At 46.5% G+C, this 15,733-nt stretch overlaps 1 protein-coding gene across 8 annotated transcripts in view; it reads right to left on the bottom strand.

Annotated features, from left to right (window-relative positions):
- KSR1 (kinase suppressor of ras 1) overlaps positions 1-15,733 on the bottom strand; it is a 120,199-nt gene that overhangs the window by 8,647 nt on the left and 95,819 nt on the right. For 7 of the 8 annotated variants that reach the window (XM_034752577.1, XM_034752572.1, XM_034752575.1 and 4 more), the window contains 9 exons: positions 14,797-14,965; positions 12,318-12,359; positions 10,366-10,420; positions 7,325-7,373; positions 5,618-5,997; positions 4,623-4,719; positions 1,641-1,774; positions 867-998; positions 333-468 (listed from right to left, as the gene is read on the bottom strand). In XM_034752577.1, coding sequence (XP_034608468.1) covers positions 333-468; positions 867-998; positions 1,641-1,774; positions 4,623-4,719; positions 5,618-5,997; positions 7,325-7,373; positions 10,366-10,420; positions 12,318-12,359; positions 14,797-14,965 — 1,194 coding nt within the window. The remainder of the gene's footprint in view (positions 1-332; positions 469-866; positions 999-1,640; positions 1,775-4,622; positions 4,720-5,617; positions 5,998-7,324; positions 7,374-10,365; positions 10,421-12,317; positions 12,360-14,796; positions 14,966-15,733) is intronic. The other variant, XM_034752574.1, reaches the window with a different exon arrangement.

Here is a 15,733-nt window from a genome sequence, read left to right as displayed (position 1 = left end):
AAGGGAACGCCTTTCACCATGAGAACGGCAGCTAGTTTGTAAAGCTCTTTGAGGCAGGCACCTTTTTTTTATTTTGTGTTTGTACAGCACCTAGCGCAGTGAAGCTCTGGTCCATGACTGGGCCAGAATGCCACGTGGTACCTAAGTGTGTACGTATCTGAATTGGGGCAAAATAGCTGGTAAGGTACTATTGATTTTTAGGGTGTGTTTCTTCCTTTTCCTTCATAATTTTGATTGATGCTTCAATTACATATACCTTTAAGCTCCCCCCTCCTCTCCAGACCTGTTACAGAAGCTCTGATCATTGGCTCTTTAAAAGGATTTCAACTTACGCTGACTTCTTTCCCTACACTAACTGTAGCAAGGACATGCTTCACTCCTTCTCCGCTTCCGATCTGCCAGATGAGTGCTTCAGCTGGCTGGCTCTTGAAAGGCCATTCTCTTGCTTGGAGCTCATACCAAACCGTCCTGAAACACCAGTGAATAAATTAAGCCTCACAACATCCCTGTGAGGAAGACAGAGTACCGACATCCCTGTTTTACAGATGGGGACACTCGGGCACTGATCAGTTATGGGATATGATCAATATCATAGAGGAATAAAACATGCAACTCCTGCCTCCCCGTCCTGTGCTTTAACCACAAGGCAATTCTTCCTCTCTGATAAAGAGTCTGCTGGCTTACATCTTTTGCAGCAAGGGTTCGAACAGCACAGAAGAAAACCCCACCATTATTCAGGTCTCTGTGCTTGAGGCCGGATTCAAAGCCCATTCCAATGAATGTGATTCTTTCCCTTTGCTTTGGATCAGGCCATCATTTAGCGGGTTCACGCCTCCCTACACTCTACCAATGAGTCACATTCTTACCCGAAAGCATAGACGTCTGCAGCCTTGGAGAAGGGCAGCTTGTCTTCGTCTTTCCCAGGAGACATCTCACGAACAATTTCAGGGGCCAGATAGCACAGCCAGTCATGGGGCAGTTTCAGTTCATTTTCACGCCTGAGTTCAAGGAGGAAGTGAGATTAGCTAACCCCTTTTACATGCCCTTGAGCACAGCACAGAGCTAGCTGTAGGAACCCTTGATGGAAAGTCTTTTACTCTGTACATTTCTCTAAGTTTTATTTTTTACCATATATATATACTGGGCCTAATTCTCAGTGGCTCCATTCCGGCACTTGCTCCTTATGTTCTGAGGCCGTGCAGGGGTCTGCTCAGCCCCTGAGGTAATTTAGAGCAACCTGGAGGCTGCTCTATCTTATATTAATTCCCATGGTCCCCCATAGACCCTGGGAAGCAGAGGAGGGCTGTAGTGTAATGAATTCTGACACCACCCCTTTTGCCTCTAACACTGAGGGCTAGGGGCACAGTTGGTACCGAGCCATTATGTCAGCACTAAACGATGCTGGAAGGATATCTGTTCGGGGGCCAATTTCCTCCTGCTTTAAGACCCCTTTATTCTGCCAGAGTGCCTTAGCAGGACAGACAGACACATACATACATACACACCACTTTTCAAACCTGGGTGTCTATCATTTCTCCTGATTTACACCGGTGTAATGGAGATCAGAATCCAGCCCCTTGTCTACTTGGTCACTATTTCTTGTTTCAGAAATGGACTAGAGACGTTAAGCGTTAACTTACCTTCCCTCCTGAACCACACCCGAAATTCCGAATAGTCCAAAGTCGGTGATCACCACTTTGCCATTGTCATAGAAAACATTCTTGGACTTCAAATCTTTATGCACAATCCCCTTTGCATGAAGATACCCCATGCCCTGGAAAAGATGGATACACTTGGCTGTAACCCTACCTTACACAGACCCCATTTCCATAGGACCTGGTTGTGTGTGACATTCTTTTAACAGATTTATCCTCCCTCCACCCCGTGATCTATTTTTTGCAGTTTCCAGATGGGAGGCTTAGGGAGCCTGGGTGACTTAAGGAAGTCTGCGGGAGAGCAGGGAATTGAACCGGTCTTCATCTCAGGCTAATGCACTACTCAGCTCCCAGACCCCCTTTCCCTTCCCAACACAGCCCTGTTGGGGCTTCCGGTTCTCTGCTTTGACAATCTCGGTACCCTACAGGGGGAGGGGGAAAGGATGCCGATCAGCAGTTTAGCAGGGGAAGAGGAGGGACACGGATGGGAAGGGAGTAGATTTCTAGTACCTGCAGCCTCATCATTTATTTTGAGTACCTAATACCAATCCTCGTTCCTGCCCATGGACCACAGCTCCTGTCGTAACATATTGCTGGGTTGCTACAGCACAGAGACGGACACTTCCCTCTCCAGCTATGCAGCCTCTAAGCCCACAATGTAGCACTGCCTGCCGCGTGCTGTGGAAAAAGCATCTGGCTCATTTACTGCCAGGGACATCTGCCTACGTGCATTCGTTATCCAGCTTCTGTCAGCAATCGGCTGCCAGTGAGCGGCCTTCCCAAGCTCAGGCCGACACTAGTGGTGACAAAGCAAGCATACCTAGCACATTAGGAAACAGAACAGTACTTTCCTCTTGGGCTTCAGCAGCAGGAGAACAGGAGGAGCGTCAAATGCCCAGCCTGCAGCCCCAGTCCACTTGATGCATCACTGGGTACGTCTATGCAGTGAGCCTCTGAGCCTGGGTTGACAGATTTGGGCTTGCGCTATGGCGCTAAAAATAGCTGTGAAGATGCTACACCCCTCGCTAGACTTCAGACGGCGCCACAAGGTAAAAAGCGCTGTGTACACCGCTGGTTTCAGTGTAGTAGCATCAGCCTCGTGAACCCAAGTCTGTAGACCCAGGCTCGGAGGATCGCTGCCACCTGCACGCACCCTATATGGCCCGCCATGCAGACTCTGCAGAAGTTAAGTGCAAGGGTGGGAGAGTTCAAAATAAAATCGAGTGTAGACAAGGTCCCGAGACCGCAGACAGACTGCCGGAAACAACTGCTCTGAGAGGTGTGAACTCCCAGGCCACTGGGGTGTTGAGACCTAAACCTAACAGACACTTTGTTAAAAGCCCAGATAAGCCAAGACACTTTACATGTCGATATGAACCCTCTTGCTGCTGACCATTTTAGCAGATGGGATGGGAAAGCAGGTGGAGTGAAGCCTGGGGAGGCAGGGGGGAGAAGAGAGAGAGAGACTTGGGCTAGAAGATGCAGAAGGGAGAAAGGAGGAGAGGTGCAGGCAGAGAAGGGGGGAGAAAAACGTAAAGTTGGATGGGGAAGAAAGCAAAAGAAGAGGGCAGAAATAGCAGTCGTTAAAGCTGAGCACATTTTCCCTATTGAGTGATACTGAATGGGACAGTCAATATCATTATTTAACAAGAGCTTAGATGCTTATATACTAAGCCATGATCTTTGTGCCAGCCTCCCATTGAAACCAGCAGGAGATGCAATGTGGATTGAGGGAAGCGAGTATATAGCCCCAAGTTTACCCCCCAGCCCACAGATCAGAATTACAGACAGCTGAGCCAGCCACCCCCGGAGTACAGCACATTTGGCTGCATTTCAAAAGCTTTCATCAGAGCCAAGTCAAGGAAGTTAATGAGTAACTTGCCCAAGGTCACAGGGCAACCTGGGGGCAGAGTCAGGAACAGAAAGCAGGCTGCCCGAGTTACAGCCCCACGCATTGTCCTATAAAAACCCCTCACAAAATCCATCAACCCTGGGAGTTTCCTGGTCAACTGGAAGAATCTTCTGCCCAAGAGCAAAGTCATTATTGTGAATCTGCATTTGGAGTAAAGCAGACCGTAAACTCAAGCAGCCCCAAGGAACAGCTTATATGACAGAGAGAGCCAAAGAGTCTTGCATTTGGCATGCCTTGTAATTATTATCTCATGAGAAGCAGGAAGTGAGATTAGCCCAGCTTTCGACAGCATGGAAAAGCCCAGATAAGCCAAGAAATGTATCGGTAAAGGAGAGCGAGGTCTGTAGCAAGAACTTCAACATAACACTGTATTTAAAAGAATACCAGAGCAGGGTTATCCACAGGTATGATCATTTCTTATACATTAGCATCATGGTGGTGTCTCTTGCATGACTAATGAGGCAGCACCTGGACATTCAAAGAGTTTCTTCCTCTTACTATACCAGAATTCTTATCATAGACTTCATCCACGCTGGCGATTCGCCTCAGTTACAGCCACTGGTGTAGCTGCCTTCTGCAAGCATGTAGTGGAGTCAGGGAAAGGTGCTATTGGCTGCACTTTGCACTGGTGCTACTTGCCCTGATTTCAAAAGAGGGATAAGCCCCATGGGGCAGATCCTCGTTTGGGGTAAATTGACATAGCTTCATTGATGGCAATGAGCTTCAATGGAGCTGTGACCATTTAAACTAGCTGAGGATCTGCCCCCATCAGTCAAATAGCAGCTTGCACTGATGAAGTTACACTGGTGGCTGAAGTCAAAGCAAACCCTAAATGTAGACAAGGCTTAAGACAGAGCTATCAGCTACAAGCTTTACTCAATGGTTTGCAGGCATCAGCGACGTTCTGGACAAACCTGATCCAGGGTTTTGACTTCCTGCCTTTCATAGGATTTGGAAATGTCACTGCAAATATGTTGCCCAGCTCAAAAGCCACCAGAAAGTTTTAATTCTGCAACCAACCACCTCTTCCATTCACCTACTGTTCTCTCTCTTACCTTAAGGATTTCTTGAGCTATCTGCCTGGTTTTGTTAATATCCAAAGATACCTTGGGATCCCTTACAAATGAGTGAAGCGTCCTTCCTTTGCAAAAGCTACAAAAAGAGGGGAGGAGAATGGGGAAAGGGGGAGAGAAAGAGGAGACAATGTGGTGAAAAATGCAAGTTCCTAAACATTTACCCGTCCTTCCCTTGGGGAAAAAAAATAAATCTAGACTTAAAGTTCTCGATCTGTCAGTTTCATATGATGTTGATGGCAGGGTTTTATAACACAGGCCCCTCCCCCACAAAAGACAGTGTCTAGAAAATATAAATGGGCCTGATCCCCATTTACAATAGGCCCCTTTACGCTACTTTGGCAGTGCCTTGAAGTGAGCAATTACACTCACTTTCGGGCCTCTTTGCAACTTCTGGAGCAGTGTAAATGAAAACCAGGCCTAAACTAAGCATGTACTGTACACAAATCACTAAAAACCATGGGAGGAAGAGAAAGGTAACTTCTTTTTCTGTTTCCTGCTTTGCGAAGTCTTCCCTACGTTTGGTTAGAAGCAGAACGAAACGGACAGCTCGTGAAACAGCATTTTGTAAACAGATCAGGTCCATGTACTGACTCTTAGAACATTTATATTTTCTCCCATCCAGGGAGCACATTCTTGAAAATGGAGAAATTATACACTTCTTTTCCAAACGCAAAATGCCAGACTGTGGTAGCCGGACCTGCTTTAAATAGCCCTTTGCACTTTACACCTTTCGGCCAGCGGAGAGGTCAAAGAGTGACTAGGCTTCAAGCTTGGACAACCCCTAGTCCTTCCCACGCACGGAGGAGTCACTTTGGCAGGGCAGGGTGCTGGAACCATATGCTACTACTGCCCTTGCTTTACCTGTCTGTGGAGAGGTGACATTGGTCTCCATTGCTCCCAACCCAGAGCCTTACCCATTACATCTGCTTTCTGAGCCCTATGAAAATCATAGCAGTGAATTTTTATGTCCTCACCTGGTAATAATGGCTAAATGAGGGGGGTGCATGCACGCCCCCATGAAGAGCACCACGTTCTCGTGTCGGGTCTGCCTGTAATTCATCACCTCCTTCTTAAAGAGCTTGAGATGGTCCTGATTGTTCCCATCGATCTCCAACAGCCTGATGGCCACCTCTCCGTGCCATTTCCCCCGGTAAACCTTCCCCCATCGCCCTTGGCCAATGAGCTCCCCCAACTCAATCTGTTCAAAGGGAATGTCCCACTCCTGCAAGTAGACGCTGGTCTGGCTGGCTTTGCGGGAGATCATCCCTTTCCAGTGTGGCCGCTTGCTGGGCAAGTCGTCTAACTCGTCCTCATCGTCCTCCGGTTCAGATTTATTCGGCTCTTGCTCTTCCACCTGTTTGCGTAGCGGAAAGGGGGACGGGTGGGGAGGACAATAACAGTTACACTAGAGTCCCACCTGGTGGCTAGTCACTGACCTGTTATCCCAATCTGTATTTGTATTCCTCCAGCCAACAAACCCCAAAGCAGATTAATGATGGGAGAACCTCAAAGGGTTCAGCTTGTGGGTTTGACCTAAGTACCCAGAAATCAAGAGGCTGATCTTAACCTCTCAAAGCTGTAAAGTCCAGCTAGGAAGGCTGGAAGAACAACCTCTCTCATGGCATCTCCCCACTTCTGGCTGGAGCTAGAGGGCTCAAGCCCATGTGGTGCTGAGTATTTGGAACTAAACATGGACTTTTGCGGGAGTTGTAGGTGCTCCGCACCTCTCAGGATTTGACCCGAATTCTGCAAATGAAAATGAAAAGACTATTTTCAAAAAAAACTTCAAGACCAGGTTCCATGTGAGTTTGAAGCGAGATTCTCATTTTGGACCAGATCTAAAGCCCAGGGAAGTCAATTGAAGGACTCTCATTGAAGACCAGGGTCACTGGATTAAAGCCTGTAACAAAACTGGTTCGCCCAGCTCTACAGGAATCCACTTTTACTTCCCGATCCAGCAAAGCACTTAAGCAGGTGTTTAAGCAGAGGAGCCGTCCCAGTGAAGTCTATGGGACTCCTCTCTTGCTTAAAGTTAAGCATATGCTTTGCTGGATTGGAACCATGAGCTAATCTGACTGTTTATAGCAGGGGGGGCCCAACCTGAGCCTGAGCCAGAATTTACCAATGTACATTGCCAAAGAGCCACAGTAATATATCAGCAGTCCCCCCACCCCCATCAGCTCCCCCCCACACGCCGGTTCCTAGCTCCTCCCACCCACCGGCAGCCCCGCCAATCAGTGCCTCCTGCTCCCTCTTAACACCTCCCAATCACCTGTTTCGTGGCATGCAGGAGGCTGGGGAGGGGTGGGGAGGAGCAAGGGCATGGCAGACTCAGGGGAGGGGGTGGGAAGGCGTGGAGTGGGCCTGTGGCAGAGCCAGGGGTTGAGCAGTGAGCACCCCCTGGCACATTGGAAAGTTGGCGCCTGTAGCTCCAACCCCGGAGTCAGTGCCTATACAAGGAGCCGCAGATTAACGTCTGAAGAGCCGCATGTGGCATGAACAGTGGGCTACTAAAGGAGATATTTTGTAGCCCAGACCTCTATTTCATTACACAGTAAAGCAATGCTGATTTCAGTAGTCAGATCTTGAAGACCACGGCACTATTTAGCTTTTAATAGAACCTTTGTGACTGCGTCTGAGCGCGGACAAGGAAAGGTGATCCATTTCACCCACAAGCCTACCTCTGCATCAGGTTCTTCAACCTCCTCTGTGTCCAGCTGTTCATCAGCACTATCAAGACAAAATGGGTTTACAATGAAAACATGACGGCACATGGACTCAGGCTAGGAAGCTGGGCTGCTGCTTAGATTTTCAGCGCCATCAGAGTTGAGACGAGAACCAGAGCGTATCTACTAACATACCACATCAGAGGAGGGCTCTTTATTCTCCAGTTAGCAGACAGGGAACTTCAGAAGACTACTTCAGAGGTGCAACTGAAACACCACTAAGGCCTTGTCTCCATTAGCAGGAGAAGGGTCCGTTGCTACAGCAACGGCCAGCAAGGGAGCATCTGGACATGTAGTAGCCGCAGTGATAGCTGAAGGCAGGTAGGGTTTGAATAGGTTTTCATGACATGGTCAACAGTTTAGCAGTAGTACAGAGGCACCATTACTGGTTACTGCTGTACCAGGCAACCTAATGTTCTCAGTGCAGATGCACCTACGTTGACAGAGCAATATGGAGCATTGGCTATCATGTTAAGCGCTCCCAAAGACTATGAACAGTGAGCCGCCCAAAGGCGGTGATCTTTACAATCCAGATCCCAAAGGATGCTTAGAGCCTGACATACCATGCTCTGTAAATCCTAAAACCCGGCAAGATCCATTTCACTGAACTGATCTGATCTCCCTGGGGCACCCAAAAGGTACATTGGCCAGCTGCACAACCAGGAGAGGTTAGAGGCACAGAAGGCTTTTAAAAAGAAGCCTCAAGACTTGTTGAGGATTGTGTACATGAACTGTTGGCGAGTTCATCCAGGCAGCCAAGGGGCAAGACAGGATATTCACTTGATTCAACTAGCTTCATGGAGTTCCTGCATCATTTCAGTGGTGCAAAGGGTAACAAGCGATATGCTGAATTCAGCCGAGGTGTAATTCTACTAGAGCAGTAAGAGATTATTAATAAATAATAATAATATATTGAGATATACCTATCTCCTAGAACTGGAAGGGACTTTGAAAGGTCATTGAGTCCAGCCCCCTGCCTTCACTAGCAGGACCAAGTACTGATTTTGCCCCAGATCCCTAAGTGGCCCCCTCAAGGACTGAACTCACAACTTTGGGTTTAGCAGCCAGTGCTCAAACCACTGAGCTATCCCTCCCCCCCATTCTATAAACTATTCTAGGATTGGTTTTTATTGACCAGGGTCTCTGATCCAGGTTTCTAGTTGCCTACCTAAAATGTAAGGTCCTTCCATCCATGTAGACCAGCCTGTGTAAATTTGTAGGTCATCAGAATTCAAATGCTACATTTAATCCCTTTAAGGTTGCTCTTCTGAACTTCGCCCTTGTATGCCCCCAGGAAGCTACATCTTCCCTTTTCATATGAAACCCCACAAGCGCCAGCAACTGCAGCTTCAAACAGCCATCAGTAACTCTGCCCATTAGATGTTTTACTCTAGACGGTCACAGATCATTAATGCTTTGGAATGATAAGTGGCTGCATCAGCTAAATGTAATAAACAGTACTGGGGAACTGGGTCACAGGACAAACACCCAATGCAGCACATGAAAAGCCCAAGAGAGGGCTGGAAAGAAAAAACACAGAATTTTGGATCAGATCCTTAAAGGTTCCATTCCAGCTCACCCCACTTCCCACGAGTCACCAGTTTGTTAACCTTTCAATTTAATTAGCTGTGATGGGGTATATAAAACCCACACTGGATCTGAAGGGAAGGAGCAACTCTGGACACAGGAGACTCCACCCAGCCACACCCGCAGAGCTGGTTTCAGCTGGAGGTTGGCCCCAGGCATCTCAGAAGGCACCTGAGGGCAGGGAGAGAGAGACCCACCTTGAGAGCCCCCTGGAGAAGGGTGCTGCAGAAACCTTCCACTGGAAGGGGAAAAAAACTGAGCTGATGGTTCAATTATCTTTTCCTTTACTACTGTGGGGCAAACTATAAGACTTAGGCAAGAGCATGGGTGGGAGGAAGCAGCCCAGCGAGGCAGCCGTAAGGCAACCCTTAAGGTTGAGTTGGGTGCTGGACATCTTACAGGGTCCTGGGCTGGAACCCAGTGGAGCGGGAGGACCTGGGCTCCCCTCTACCAACCCCCTTCATTCAGAAGAGCATGAAAAGCTTCACTGCTAGACTCCCCCTTGGAGGGAGGGAGGAAGGAAAGAAAGGGTGATGAGTTTTGGAAACCCCTGGTTGGGATTGCACACCCGCAGGGATCAATAGGCAGACCCCATATCTTCCCTGCGGAGAGAGAAGAGGGATTGGTGACCTGACTGGAGGATTGGGTCAACCGCCATCAAAAGACAGAACCATGGGGCGCGACGGGGGCCCAGGGGAAAGAGAGGCGTGGCGAGCAGAGGCCACTAGGCAATGCAACCCACAAGCACCGTCCATCACGTTATTTGGCAAATGTCATTTTCTAACGCTCACGGGCTTAGAAGATTACTGGGGAATAATAATAATAATAATAATAATGACTGATAAGACTAGCCAAAAATATGATGTTGAAACTGTTTGATAGAAAGTTGGTTTTTCAATTAACAATTTTTGTTGCTGCTGCTAACAAAAATAAACAAAAACCCCAAATGCCTGTAAACAGAAATATTTCAGCCACAAACAAATAATTTAGTTTTTGGCCAACTTTTTTCAGTAAATCCCAAATTCTCTGTGGAAAATTTAGATGAAAATTTGATATATATTTTTTTTTTTTTTTAAGTTTTCTGTGGGGAACCTCTCCTCGCATTTTCTGACCATTTCTAATGATTAAAAACCAAAAAAAAAAACTTTGCACATTAATCATCCAAGTGCTGTATTAACATTAGTTAAGCCCCACAATACCCCTGGGGTGAGATAAGCATCATGCCCATTTTACAAGATTACTTAACCTCTCTTTACCACTTTTTCCAAAGTTGCACAATGAATTGATGGCAGAGTTCAGAATGGAACCCAGAAGTCCTGCCTACTGGCCCTCTTCTCTAACCACTCAACAAAAATATTAACTTTTCAGTTAGCTATGAAGTGAACAAAAGGATAAAAAACAATGCTTACTTAGTGTCTTCAGCTGTTTCAGGCGGCTGTATTACTTGTGGAGGGCTGGGGATTTCTAAAAAAATAAATAAAAGAAAATTAAAAAAATCTGCAATGTCATACATGTATTTCACACTTAATCCCTACAGTGTACTACTGTGGATTTATTTCTCATCCAGGAAATACATAGGCAGGTATATTACACTGACATTTCTACACACTAAGCAAACGATGAACCACCAGCACAGTGCTAAATTATGGGCATTCATGTTGATTTAATCGGATTATTTTCCTGTTCAATGACCATCTATAACATTTTGTGAATTATTCAATTCATCTGCTAACTTAATCCTGCAAAATGTACCCGGATGTGCTTAACTGTAAGCAGTCAAAAGTACTAGTCAAGTGCTTAAAGTTAAGCACTTGTGCATCTGCTTGCAGAATTGAAGCCAGCTTCAGGCACAGAATTTCATACGGCTTCTAAAAAAAAAAAAAAAAAAAACACACACACTTCTAACAATGCTCATGATGAAATATACAATTGATTGCTTTACCCATGTGGCTCATCAGCACCACCCAGTGAGAGCTTGGCTTAAGTCACCCATTTTTTATAGCAACCCCACAAGCTATTTCCCAAGCCTGACTCTTTCTGGAAGTCTGCTTCTCAATTAATCTGGATTAAAAAACAAAACACAAAACAAAAACCCTCCTGTGCAGAGCACCAGTTGTAGAAATAGTACGCTGTAACTATTGATTAGATTAGTATCTTATTCTTCAGTCAAAAATATTTTGCCTTCCATTCAAGGCCCTCTAAGTGGTTTACAGACACCTCTGCAAGACAGGCAGGTACCATTGTTATTAGCCACTTTACAGAGGTGGATTCCAGATTGCAGCTCATAAGGACAGATCCGAGGCTAGCTTTAATCTCGCTAGCTCAGGGAATGGAGCAGTGAAACTGTGGCCGCGTGGGCAGTAGAAGCCCACCTAGAACCCTGTGTAATCACTCGGGCAACTAACCCACACTAAAGTCTGTGCTGCTGCGGCTTCGCTGCTCCGTCACCCGAGCTAGCTAGATTAAAGCTAGCGCAGGTATGTCCACAAGCGGCAATCGCAGGGCGTGACAGACACATGCGAAAGAACAGAGAGGGAACAGGACTTATGTCATGTCTAAAATCTTGCACCTTGGCAGGGGGGTAGATTAGATCAGATCTAACCCTCTGGTTCTAGGATTCTATAAAACTTAGATTCTGAGATCTTCAGGGAAGGGCCCACTCTAGTGACCAACAGATTGGGAGCTGGGGGTTAGGGAACGTTCACGCACAGTCACTGCTGCACTTCCTCCTTCAGTCTACTACACCCACACACCCCACACCTACTGCATGCACGGGCAGACCCTGCAAAAATACATTCTCTAATGAAGGCCCTATTTTGAAAACAAAAACCCAAACAAAGACTCCAAAAGGAACAAGGTGAATTTTTAAATGGGTTCTATTGATGGTAGCAGTACAACAACTATTGCATCTTCTAGACGAACAAACCCTAAAAATCAGCTCCACGCCAATAGCTATGAAAGCCAAAGTGGCTGACATGAACCAACTAAAGCTTTCTTAAATCCCTATGGTCCAGATCCTCAGATGCATCCATTTATACCAGCTGAGGATGAGGCCCTCTGAAAATAGGGAGAAGATTTTTTCAAAGGACTATCAATGTGGTATATAGACTTTTGCGATGGGATTCTCCTCTGTTGCAGCTAAACAAGTCATCCATGTCACTTTAAAATGTAAAGAAGAAACACACATTAGGAAAGAATGGCTTAGTGTTACTGTTTATGTTGACACAAGAGAAAGCTTTAATTTTTTATTTATTTTTTTTTAAAAGCAGGCGCATTCAAAAAGCAGCAGGAGGTTTAAAAATAGTTTAATTTGGACAGAAGCGGCACAAGCTGGTTAGCAGAATTAAAGCAATGAACTCACCTGGGAAGATAAACTGTTGTCTATGTTGAATGTAGTAGGCAGCTTTATATATAAAAAAAGGACAGCAAAAAATCACCAGGAAATAATAAAACAAACAAGTTAAGTGTGTCAAGAGATAGCATCAGCAAATGCCCCATACGCATTCAGTGAATTAGTCCCAACTCATTGTTTGAGCAACAGATTAGTAGATTAATTACCAGCCAGATCAGTGGGTGGATTTCAGCACATGCATGTTTGGAAGACTGAATAGTATGACAGATGAAAGCTGAGTTACTGATCGCGAATGTGGCCAGATGGGGAGACGAAGAACACGGTGGTTCGGCCCTAAGCTGGTATACATTGGCACACCAATGATAATACTAAACCTTCTATAGCTTTTGTCATCAGTACACCTCAAAGTGCTTTACAAAAGGAGGTTGTGTCATTGTCCCCATTTTACAGATGGGGAAACTGAGATGAAGTGACTTATGTTCTTATGGCTGTCTGCTAGGCCACCTTGCCCTTCCCTTGTTTTCAATTGAGCTCTGCCAACTTACACCAGCTGAGGATCTGGCCCATTCACATTTCTTTTTGTTAATTTTATTCCAATGAATTGACAGATAGGTTTCTGGTTTGTGTAATCAAATCATGCTTCTTCTCCATTTCATGTCTTGGCTATCACAACAGACTGTGCATTTAAAACAGCAACTTCCATTGACAGATCAAAGACTTGACAGAAAAATGCATCTCTCTACAGTAAAAACACAACGGCTATTTTAACAGCACCAAGTAAGATTTCCAAGCAGAAGGAATGAAATTTGACCCCAACAAAGAAGTTTGCTGACTGTGCAATCCTAGCTCTTGTCTGTATTCCTTACTCATGCAAGAAGTCCCCCTGACTTCATGCTACTCATTGCAGAGTGTGTTTTGTAACACGCTCCTGTAATGCAAACACTTCCCACCACAGATGCCTGACTCAGCCATTTCAAAAATCCTCCTAGGAGGGGACTCATGATGAACAATGCGCATGACCAAAGCACGTTTTTGTCCTGGTTTTTATTTCCACTCTTCATTCCATTAATCAAGTTGCTCATGATTTCAAGACACACACCCACCCACACACACACACCCCTCCCCCCCCGAAGAGAATGTCACTGAATTTTCATATGCTCTTTCAGAAGAGGGAAATTTGGAAAGATGAGACCACTGAAGACATGTTAACTTCTCTCAGTGAACTTTGTTCCAGAGTAGGTAGTTTTACTTTCAACAACTTTTAAAACCATACGCATTTCAGACAGCATGAACCAAGGCAGAGAGGCACAAGATGTGCAAGTCAGGGTAGCTTTTCTCCTTCTTTGATCTCTGCTTCCCAGGAACTTTCTGCCTCTCCCCCCCAAAGCTGCCTAGAGATTGTCCTACTGCAACCAGGATGCAATAAAAATGGAGCTCAAGTGCAGATACCAATTCTTTCCCTCTGTTTCACATGAGTGGAGGGGACACCAGACTGTCTGGTTATAGGTGGGCATTGTGGAGGGAGTGACACCTTTGCACATGTGTCACTCTCCCAAGAACCCAGCAGGCCATAGGGGAGTTCTTGGGGAGAAGGGAGAACACCCAGGGAGCAGCTGCTCCATGGAAACAAAGCATGCTTCCCAGTAGAAACCAGATCAGGTGTGAACACTGCTGGAGGCAGGGTTTCCACAGACTCTCCCGCGCAGCTGCTGCTGAACAGATGTGAGGGGGAGTCGGCCAATGGCAGCACAGCTCCCGAGGTACAGCAGAATGGCTATGCAAAGGCCCAGAGTCTTCATTGACCTTGGAAGTTGTGCCAGGCTGTGGGGACTGAACTTCCTGTGCAAGGGAGGAGATGGGAGTCCATCCTGCTCCCCAAGTGGAAGTCTGCATCAAAAACACATGCCTGCTAAGTGGGGAAACAGCCTGTTTATGGGGGAGTAGACCCTTACTCTGGATCAAATGGCTGCAGATCATGGGAAGTGTTGCCCGTACCTTATATCATCTAGAAACCAAATGCACAAGTCAAGAAAGCAAAGCACTGAGGGTCTTCCCCCTAAATTACTGGGCCAAAAGCTATTTTATCAGCAGTTGGTTCTCTGCCTGGTCACAATTAGCTGATGAGCGCCCACCCTCCATCCCAATGCAAAGACCAACCAGGACAGAAATCCCCTCCATTTATAGAGCCCCTGCAGGACTTTGAAGCAATTTGTAAAACAGGCCAGGTTCTGGTTGATACCTAAGAGCAGGAGTTATGGACCCCAAAATGGGAACAAGGACACTGTAGAAGCCAGCTTGATACAGGCCTGTATCCTAGCCAAGACAGCCTCAGGCAGTAGAAGCGGTGCTATTCTGCACAGGGAGGGCTGTGCACGAACGTCCTTGCTGGGTTACGAGAATACATAGGCTATGCCCTTGGCCACCAGGGCATTGCCCTGGAAGTTGGGAAGTCTGACATTCCACAGTTCTCCTGAAACAAATCAGTTACCTGGAAAGTGAAACCGGCAGTCCCGCTGGCCCATGGGGGAGGGATTTGGGGGAGTCGTTGCGCTGGGAGGATTGGAAGACTGGAAAGGTGCTGGAGAAGATGGCGTGGAGGAGGTTGTAGAAGATGGATTACTGCTGGAGTCTAGATGGTTTATTGCTGGGGGATGATCCTGCAAAAGCAACAAAAGCCACTGGGTGATTTTTGCTGAGGAAAGGGAGACGCTTATTGATGGGTCACCAACTTTCCCCAAAGCAGATCAGCAAATCACTGTTGCTGTGTGCAAACAGCAAGGAAGTAGGCTCTTCCCATGAGATTTATGGGCAGGAGGCTGGAAAAGCAGCAGATGGTCTCAGCATTAATGGGAATGTGGCACCCAAAGCAGCTTTGAAATCTCAGCATAAGACCTTAGTGCTGCTCCCACTCAATGACTTCACGCGAAGCAGGATCGGACACTAGGTGGTGTTCTGAGGGATCGCAGCCAAAATTAAGAGTGTGGAGTTCTTTATACAGAGAGTGAAAAACAAAAGAGGGGAGCGGGGCCACCACACTCTTCAGGTGAACGGGAGGAATTCGTTACCTGTAGTCTAATCTAGTCGAAAATTACCTAGACACAGCAAGACCCTGTTAGTAGGTAGCAGACAGGGATGTTTTGGGGGGGATGGATTCTTAAAAGCTATGAGCACCTGCACATCCCATTGGAGTCTGTGGATGCTCAACACTACTGAAAGTTAGGGCCGTGGGATTTCTAGAGCATCTTTGTTTTGCTTCTGGTTGGGGGGACAAAACAAACCAAAGCAATAAATACATCTACATCCAAGTCCCTTCCCCGCCCACTGAACCATTGTTCTTTTATGCCTTACAAACCATCCCAGTTCAAGACATCCTCGACCCTCTTCACACAATTCAATTGCGTGCACATTTGCTAAGTCAGTTTCTC

The sequence above is a fragment of the Trachemys scripta genome, chromosome 18 (assembly GCF_013100865.1).
Source record: "Trachemys scripta elegans isolate TJP31775 chromosome 18, CAS_Tse_1.0, whole genome shotgun sequence".
NCBI lineage: Eukaryota > Metazoa > Chordata > Testudines > Emydidae > Trachemys > Trachemys scripta.
This window is presented reverse-complemented; position numbering and strand designations above follow the sequence as displayed.